Genomic DNA, 9,845 nt, shown 5'->3' with positions numbered 1-9,845 from the left:
AATTTTAGGTTTGACGCACGAACTAAGGTCGGGGATACTCGTCTTGGTTAGACTAAGTTAGGGTCGGGGATACTCGTCCTAGTTTGAATTTAAAAAGTCATCAAGAATAAAAGCGAACATAGGCAAAACATGAAAATCAAATAAAGCACAATTTATCCAAAATTAATTCAAGCCAAGTTTTAAGCCAATAAAGCGACCGTGCTAGAATCACGGGACTCGGGAAATATCTTGCACCTTCTCCTCGGTCAACAGAATTCCTTACCCGAACTTTATTTTTGAGGACCGATAAAAAGTAGAGTCAAACCTTCCTTTGACTAGGGATTCAAAAAAATGGTGACTTGGAACACCGAAAATTCAATTCCAAGTGATGTCTCTATAAATAAAATAATCCCTACACAAATTTGTTATTTTAATTGGAAAAACTCTTTAACCCACAATCCATAACATATATCTTTTGGGGGGTAAAAAGAGGTGTGACAAAGAGAATAAAAAGAAACAGCAGTAATAGTGACCAATTTGATGTAATTTTCTAACATTTTGGTGAGTAAAACATTTTATATGTTTATGACTATGTAATTCAAACTTCAATTGCCACTCCTGTAAGAATAAGGTGGCGGAGATTATACAATTGGAGAGACATACTTGATTACGAGATGAAAATCTTCATTGATGTGGATATTAAGAAGAAGACGTAGCACAAGAGAAGTGTATTTACCCTAAAAATTGAGTAACAATTAAATTTGTAATGTGATTTTAAGGACACGTGATTTCACTTAATATCGATTAAGAAACGTGAAGATAAGCAATAGAAATTGACAATAATGTAAAGCGAACCAGTGTTTAAACAAAGTCCTCAAGTTGGAAGATCCTCGAGCTAGTAGAGCAAGAACAGTAAAAGCAGCAAACTGATGAACAAGAGAACGTGAGTTAAAGAGAGAATATTATATTGCTTTTATCTGTATGAATGTAAGGTGTCTACAAATGATGGGGACTCCTCTTTATATAGTAGAAGAATCCTAATTCTGGTATAACTCTAATTACAGAAGTAAATTCCATGATTAGCCTAAACAACGCCCTTGATCTGATCTGTTCCGGAATCTCCGCTGTGATCCTAATTATCCTCTCGCTGACTTCGTTCCGATGAAGTGTGCGACTACGTCCGATTTCAAAGTGGAAAACACACCCTCGACACTGGGTGATGTGAGCCCATGTGGAGGTACATGTGTAACAATTACTGAGCGCCTCCTCGAGAAGGTAAAAGGGGAGTGCAACTGGGCTTGCAAGGATGTTGTAGTGCCTAGCCCTGAAGAATCCATCACTACTTACAAAGAGGGGTATTTGACCGTCTATACCTACCCCTTCACGATAAGTCCCTTAGACCCTATCATCATTGCCTTCTGTAAGAGGTATGCGGTCACTCTGGGCCAGATCCATCCATCGTTTTGGAGAATCATGATCCTCATCCGATTCTTCATAAGTAAGATTGAGGGGCATCCTTTTACCCTCGATTATCTCATGCGCCTCTATGACCCTCGGCTTTATCGCGGAGAAATAATCAAGCTTTTATCGTCGAGCTACTAAACCCCCATTCTCGAGTATAGACAAGACTCGAGATCGAGGTTGGATGGATAGGTTCATGTGAATAAGGACCTCGGACCTGATCCCCGTCGGAGATATGCCATTCCCCGAGAGATGGAACGTGGAACGTAAGTGTTTGCTTGGCCTTTCGAGTACCTATTGTTGATGTTCCTTCTTTCTTCTTTGCCCTTCATCTAAAATGTTTTGTGTTGTAGCCAAGAATGTTATGCCAGAAGTGATCCCCGACATGAGGCAATGGGTCGAGGAATTGGTGTATCAAAAAGTCTACTCCGAGTGTGCCTGGATAGAGTTGCCGAGAGGTCGATGGGAGGCTCGAAACCACTGTAATTTCCTTTTTCTTTGCAAAGTTTCCATTCGTGCTTTTATTTATGTACTTATTCATTTTTCTCTTTTTGTAGGTCTTGGAAGGATGTGCCGATGAGGCCCCCTTCTGCTGAAGAAATGGCGCTTTTTTATATGTCTTCCCCAAAGCAGGGCAAGGAGAAGAAAAGAAAAGAGGCTCCGAGCTCCTCAAGTCTGGAGAAGAAAAAACCATCCAGAAAGCCCCGCAAACCAAAGGGGAAGGTCATCCCCTTAACTCTGGAGTCTGTCCACTAGTTAACAGATGAAACCGAAGATGAGGATCAAGAAGAAGATTCCGATTTGGTGCATCATGTGCGATCTGACACCGAGGTTCAAAGAACTACTGAACAGGCGGGGGTCGAAGCTGCTTCGTCTCGGCTTACTGAGTCAGCGAGAGTTGAAGATGTTTTACCTCAAGATAGAGAGGCCATCGAGGAGCCAGTTAAAACTGTGGCAGAAACTGAGCTCGAGGCTCCCCAGAATGACGGTGATGCCTCCAAAGATCCACTTGGGGCAATAGTGGTCGGGGATTCCTCCTATTCCCTCTAGTCCCGAAATCGATGATTCGTGACGCCCATACTACGAGACTTGTCACAGAGAGGGGTTCCAGGGGGAGGAAGATTTTTTTGTGGCTATTTTACCAACGTAGAAGACGTCAGTGGTTTGGGTGGTTTGGTCGTACCAAACAAAAGCTCAAATGAGGCTTCTTCGAGCTATATTTTGGCCAATCAGTTCCCGGATCTCAGCATTAATCCAGTCCGGAAATGGCCTCTTATCATCTCGATCCCGGAGGATACACAAGTTTTTTCTACCCCCGTAGGGTAGAAATCTACCTTCGATGTCTGATCATTGAGGAGGACCAAGCCAAAATGGACGCAGTGGATGTTGCCTGCTTGTTCAACGAGGCCCAGCATGCCCTGAATTGGGTAAGTTCAAAGGTTATTGCCTTTTTATGTTTTTTGTCTCGTAAATATCCTAACATTAATTCTTTTCTTGCAGTCTTCGGTGTTGCACCACAAGGCCTTTCTTCGAGCCCGAGAGGAACGCAAGGTCGAGGTTCAAGGCCTTACTAAGAAGTGCAACACTCATAAGATTCTTAGTGAAAAGCTTCAGGTGGACCTATTGGAAGCCCGAAACGCACATGAAGAGATGGCAGAGCAGGTATGCCAAATTCTTTATGATAGTGAAACAAATCGGATATAACGACTAACAAACCCATTATGCAGGCTCGACAGAGGCTCGAACAGATCAAAGACTTTCAAGGGAAAATAGACGAGGTACGAGCTGAGGCTGAGTGGTTTAAGGGATGTATGAACATGCTGGCTGCACAAAAGGAGACCGTTCAGGCAGACCTAGATTCTGCCAAGTCGCAACTTCATCAAGCAAAGGACAAAGCCTTGGCCCAAGCGAAGAAGGCTGAGGAACTCGAAGCCAACCTAGCCAATTTAGCCGAGGAACTCGATGTCGACAGATCCGAAGTGGTTGCGACCAATAATAAGGCCCAGGCTATCGCGGATCAATACAAAGCTGATGCTGAGGCCACCCTCGAGCAGGCTAGGGGCATGGTCAATCATTCTAAGTGGGAGGCTCAAAGGGAGGTTCTCGAGGACATCCTAGTTTGCAGTGTCGACATATTCGCTGAGCTTGAGATTGCCAAGGCTGAGGAAGAAATGGCTCGGAAGTTAGCGTTCCCCGATGAGGATTCCGAGGATGCAAGCGGATCTGATGGAGAAGATTCTAAGGGCGAAGAAGCTGCCTCCGAAGAAATCTAGGCCCTTAAGATTAGTAGTATTTTTTTTAAGGCTGCCCCTAGCCTTTGTAAAAAGTTTTAGATCGGACCAAATGGTGCTTGTAAGAAAAATTTTGGTATATAAAAATTTTCCTTTTTGAATTTCCCTTATTTTGTCTTGACTTGTTTTATTTCAATTTTCGCTTCGTACAAATTTTGTTTCAACCATGTCTTGGAAATTTCACAAGTGTTAGGCATAGGAAGTTTGATCAAAATCGGACTAGTGCAATCTCTATAGTCGAGCAAGTATTTGCTTGAACTCGAAGTATGATGACCTTTAGGATTTAGTTAAGTGAGGAAGACTTTTCGAACTCAAAATTTAGGCTCTTGAATTAGGCCAATACTGCCTTAAAAGAGTGGCTTTTTCCTTTTTTTTGGCTTAAAAAGTTTAGTCATCTAAAAATTTGTTATGACTTAGCATAAGATAAATCTGTACCCATTAGGATTCAATGTTATCGAAAAACTTTGTTATGTCGTAGCATAAGTTTGTTCAAGAGTTCAAATAATTTGGCACCTCTTAAGTTTTTCGAAGTTTGATGTTATTGAATTCCTATGTAAATTTGCCGAGGGTAGTCCATTTTTAATCAATTTTATAAAAATATTTGAAGGCTTGTTTGATTACGGAATTCGAACATCTTCAAACCGTGTTAGTTTGGTCGTAGCCTTTAACTTGATATTTGCCAATTGGGCTTATTTCTCGATTGTATTTTAAACTTGTTCAAAGTATCCGTCCCCGAGTGGGGTTGCCGTGACCTATAAAATCGAGGATTGCCTTTTTAAGGTCTTAAGATTTTGAAGTTTAATAATTCGAGCATGTCAATTTTCGGATGGCAGTCCTTGAGTACGAGGTTAATTTCTCGAGCTTTAGTTGCAATTGGCTCTTGAGCCGGTTTCCATAATATATTGTAAGTACAAAATTGTAAAGTAAAAATTTCACTAAGGCATGGAACATTTGATAAGGAAAAAGTACTTATTTCAATAGATCATTCATGCGTACATGTTTTGTCATTAGGGCTCCCGCAATTTACATGGGCACGGTTCATTTGACCGTTTGGCTCTTTACAAAATTTTCCTATTGAGACCCTGTTGACACGAAGTATCTTCCTTGAAAACATAACATTCGAGGGTGATGCCCCCCAGTTTTCGGGGTTGATTGTAAAGAAGTCTCGTATACTGTTGAATTGTCCCCAAGTAGTACAAATAATTGTTGCCTGGTTAAAAACCTCACCGGAAAAACCCATTTGGGACAAAAACCAATCTAAGGGAAAAAGAGTGCAACACACACTTTAAAATCTGAGGTCTTTGTGTTGAAGAATTTCCCGATATCTTTGATCGAACACTTGTAATAAGTTAGTATCGAATATAAATGAAAAAAGGAGAGAGTCATACCTTAGAAATAGTATCGTTTGAGGAGTGATTTGTTCCAATTATTTGGTAGTTGTTCATTGTTCATCGTGCCAAACTTGTAAGATCCCTTTCTGATAACACCGAGGACCTAATATGGTAATTCTAAATTTGGGCCGAGTTTCCCCTCGTTTAGATCTCGAGTGTTGAGGGTGACTTTTCTCATAACTAAGTCCCCTTTTTTGAAGTGTCGAAGATTGGCTCTTCGATTATAATATCTTTCGATTTGCTGTTTTTGGGCAGCTATTCGAACGAGGGCGGCTTCCTATTTTTTGTCTAGCAATTCGAGCCTTATGTTCATAGCCTCGTGATTTGATTCTTTCATTATGTATCAAAACCGGAAGCTTGGTTCCCGACTTCGACTGGGATCAGATCTTCGGTGCCATATACTAAAGAAAATGGCGTTGCCCCCGTACTGGATTTTGTTGTTGTCCGATATGCCCAAAGGACTTGGGGCAAAATTTCTCTCCATTTCCCCTTAGCGTCGTTTAGCCTTTTCTTTAGGTTCTGAATGATGGTCTTGTTCGTTGATTCGGCCTGTCCGTTCCCACTAGGATGATATGGCGTTGATAAAATCCTTTTTATTTTGTGATATTTGAGGAACTTCGTCATTTTGCTGCCGATAAATTATTTTCCATTGTCGCACACTATCTCGGCAGGAATCCCGAATCGGCATACGATGTGATCCCAGATGAAGTTTATAACTTCTTTCTCTCTGACTTTATCGAAAGCCTATGCTTCAATCCATTTAGAGAAATAGTCAGTCATAAATAAAATGAACTTAGCTTTACCCGAGGCCAATGGCAGAGGGACGACGATATCCATTCCCCATTTCATGAACGGCCATGGGAATAAGACTGAATGAAGTTGCTCCCCGGGCTGATGGATCATTGGTGCATGTCTTTGACATTTGTCGCATTTTTGAACGAACTCCATAGTACCTTTTATCATATTGTCCCAATTATACCCCGCTCTGATGACTTTGTGAACCAGTGATTTGGCACCTGAATGGTACCCGCAAGTGCTCTCGTGAATTTCTCATAGGATGTAGTCGGTATCTCCAGGACCCAAGCATATTGCCAACGGCCCATCGAACATCCTTCTGTACAATGTTCCATCTTCGGCCAATGTGAATGGTGCAACTTTAATTCGCGGAGTCCTCGATTCCTTAGGGTCCGACGGAAGTTTCCCATTCTTCCGATAATAGATATATTTGTTCCTCCAATCCCAAGTTAGACTTGTGGAGTTTTTTCGGCGTGGCCTTCTTTGACTACCGACTTTGAAAATTGTACGATAGTCCCCAAGCTAATTTCATCATCTTCAACTGATGACCCCAAGTTTATAAGGGCATCAGCCTCACCGTTCTGCTCTCGAGGTACATGTTGTAGGGTCCATTCTTTGAACCGGTATAAGGTTACCTACAATTTGTCCAAGTACCTCTGCATTCAATCTTCTCGAACCTCGAATGTTTTGTTGACTTGGTTAACCACGAGTTGGGAATCATACTTGGCCTCGATGACCTCTGCTCCCGAACTTTTAGCCAACTCGAGACCTGCAATCATAGCCTTATACTCGGCCTCATTGTTAGTCAACTTATGAGTTTTGATTGATTGTCTAATTGTATTGTCTGCTTCGAAATTATGCCTAACCCGAACCCCTTAACATTCGAAGCACCATCTGTGAAAATGGTCCACACCCCCGAGGAAACCTGATTTTAGCAATAGTTCCTTTTCGACCTCGGGTACGAGGGCTTGTGTAAAGTCGGCCATGAAGTCTGCTAAGATTTGAGACTTGATGGCCGTTCGAGGTTGATGCTCGATATCGTACCCATTAATTTCGATGACCCATTTGGCCAATCGGTCCGAGAGTTTGGGCTTGTGAAAAATGTTGCGAAGGGGATAAGCGGTTACAACACAAATTGGGTGACGCTGAAAATACAATTTTAATTTCCTAGAGGCACTTATTAGAGCAAGCGCTATTTTTTCTAAGTGTGGGTACCGGGTCTCTGCTTCACCTAAAGTTCGGCTAATGTAGTAAATAGCAAATGGCGTACCTTTCTCTTCTCGAACTAGGACACCACTTACCGCTACCTCCGAGACTACCACATATAAGTAGAGTTGCTCATCCGCTTTCGGAGTATGAAGCAACAGTGGGCTCGAAATATACCGCTTTAATTCTTCCAATGCCTGTTCGCATTCTAGGGTCCAAATGAAATTGTTCTTCTTTTTCAGTAGTGAGAAGAACCTGTGACTTCGATCCGAAGACCTCGAGATGAATCGGCCTAAAGTGGCTATTCGTCCTGTTAACCTTTGTACGACCTTAACATTGTCCACGACTGTGATGCCTTCGATTGCCTTTATTTTATCGGGGATGATCTCGATTCCCCTTTTTGACACCATAAAGCCGAGGAACTTGCCTGAACTGACCCCGAATGCACATTTCTCAGGATTGAACTTCATGTTGTATCTTCTCAATATGTCGAAGGTTTCCTGCAAATGTGTCAAATGGTCCTCTGCGCGCAGGGACTTAACTAGCATGTCATCAATATAAATCTCCATTGATTTACCTATTTGTTCTTCAAACACTCGGTTTACTAGGCGTTGATAAGTGGCACCAGTATTTTTGACACCATAAAGCCGAGGAACTTGCCTGAACCGACCCCGAATGCACATTTCTCAGGGTTGAGCTTCATGTTGTATCTTCTCAATATGTCGAAGGTTTCCTGCAAATGTGTCAAATGGTCCTCTGCGCGCAGGGACTTAACTAGCATGTCATCAATATAAATCTCCATTGATTTACCTATTTATTCTTCAAACATTCGGTTTACTAAGCGTTGATAAGTGGCACCAACATTTTTTTAGCCCAAACAACATTATATTATAGCAATAAGTACCGTACTTAGTGATAAACGAAGTCTTTTGTTGATCCTACGGGTTCATTTGTATTTGGTTGTACCCGGAATAGGCATCGAGAAAACTGAGGTTCTCGTGGCCGGCCGTGGCATCGATCATGCAATCGATATTCGGTAGAGGAAAGGAGTCCTTAGGGCATGCTTAGTACAAGTCTTTGTAGTCTACGCACATTCTAAGTTTATTCCCCTTCTTGGGGACTACAACTACGTTTGCTAACCATTTAGTATATTTTACTTCCCGGATTGATCCTATTTTTAGAAGTTTGGTTGCCTAGTCCTTGATGAATGCATGTTTTACCTTGGATTGCCTTCTCTTTTGCTTTACCGGTCTGAACTTTGGGTCCAAACTATCTCGATGAGTGGTGATCACCGATGGGATCCCAATCGTGCCAAGGTGGGACGAAATAAAACAATCCATATTTTTAATAAGGAATTTAATGAGTTTTTTCCTAAGCTCGGGAGTTAACCCTGTGCCCAGTGATCACGCCCAACTATTCCTTATAAAAAGGACAATGCGGACGTTGCAAATATAACCTGAGTATTCTACCCAGAGTCGAATCCATAGAGAATTAACCTATCAATCACACTCTTTAGAATTACTAAACTCTTGAGAACCAACTTCCCCAGACGTTTGAATCACCGTTGATGGTTTCTTTACTAACTAAGATTGCAAGTAAATAACAAGTTGTAAACTAAAATGCTAAGGTTGTAAACAATAATGAGAAAATGCTAAGGTAATGACTTCCCCTAATGATGGAATCCCTTCTGTTTATGCTTCATACAAATTTACCAACACACCTCTATCAATCATGAACGCTCATCTTACCGCAAATCTCTCCCGAGTAATCACAGTAATATACTCAATGCACTCTCCTGAGATACACTAGCTAGCTTTAATTAACACAGTTCACTTCGGATTGCACTCAAGGCTTCGTTATCCCTAATCCCGCCTTTAAACCCGCAGTTATAGATCCCTCTTATACTTTGGGAGTAGTGTTGTTCAACAATAACCTAAATATACACTCTCTCCCGAGTTATGTATACTAAATAGGCACAGCTAATTGAGGATCCTGTCAATTAACTACAACAAGAACATAGTTGAACAAATAAATATTGAAACTAGCAATTTGTATTCACATAAACAAGAAGTTCATCCCCCAATAAGTTCCATCAAAACCTTAGACAAAGGATTTAGCTACTCATAACTATGGGTAAACAAACTAAAACAATATTCATCATAAAACTTGCAAGAAAACTAAAGAGAAAGAAACCAAGATGTTTTGGGTGATCTCTCACACTTGTTCTTCTTGCCAAAATACTCTCCAAAAACAATACATCCTCTCTTGGGCGGAGTCTAGTGTTTAAAATAGGGTTTTGGGCTAAAAATCTCGTGTTTTGCACTTTAGTCCCTGAAAATTCCGCCTCCTGCCGCAGTTCTACCGCGGTCGCGGTCAAACCGCGGCCAAACATGGCCTCTGATTCTTCAATTGTCTGCGTCTGCACTCTGCCGCGGTTCTGCCGCGGTCATGGTGAAACCGCGGTTTTTCATCCTGTTCCGTTTGGAATTTGGAAAAACGCAAAACATGAAAGTTATAGCTCTTTGAGTATCTTTCCAACCATATATTATGGAGCCAAAATGGAGTTCTGAGTAAAACGTTATGTGCATTTTACTAGACAGTGCGCAATATGCCTCATCGAGTCTTCGTTTGTTCTCAACTATCAAATTTGACCCCCGAACACGATCCCGGCTTAATTCCTTGAGCTTTTACTCAGACTTCTAAGCTTAAAATCACTTAAATT

General features: G+C 41.5%; 1 protein-coding gene across 1 annotated transcript; it reads left to right on the top strand.

Annotated features, from left to right (window-relative positions):
* The first annotated feature begins 2,810 nt into the window (after positions 1 to 2,810).
* On the top strand, positions 2,811 to 3,713 carry LOC138874775 (uncharacterized). The gene is made up of 3 exons (XM_070153559.1): positions 2,811 to 2,867; positions 2,941 to 3,102; positions 3,168 to 3,713. Exons 1-3 carry the CDS (start codon positions 2,811 to 2,813, stop codon positions 3,711 to 3,713), a joined length of 765 nt encoding a protein of 254 aa, XP_070009660.1.
* Positions 3,714 to 9,845: the final 6,132 nt, after the last annotated feature.

Source organism: Nicotiana sylvestris, chromosome 8, assembly GCF_000393655.2.
Source record: "Nicotiana sylvestris chromosome 8, ASM39365v2, whole genome shotgun sequence".
Lineage (NCBI taxonomy): Eukaryota > Viridiplantae > Streptophyta > Magnoliopsida > Solanales > Solanaceae > Nicotiana > Nicotiana sylvestris.
The sequence above is the reverse complement of the archived record's forward strand: the minus strand, read 5'-3'. Positions and strand labels throughout refer to the sequence as shown.

What these genes read in the sequence shown, in the direction of transcription:
- LOC138874775 (XM_070153559.1), top strand. Translation starts at nt 2,811, where the DNA reads ATGGACGCAGTGGATGTTGCCTGCTTGTTCAACGAGGCCCAGCATGCC. An exon ending in CCCAGCATGCCCTGAATTGG is followed by an intron (nt 2,868 to 2,940) that starts GTAAGTTCAAAG and finishes CTTTTCTTGCAG; the next exon opens with TCTTCGGTGTTGCACCACAA. An exon ending in ATGAAGAGATGGCAGAGCAG is followed by an intron (nt 3,103 to 3,167) that starts GTATGCCAAATT and finishes CCCATTATGCAG; the next exon opens with GCTCGACAGAGGCTCGAACA.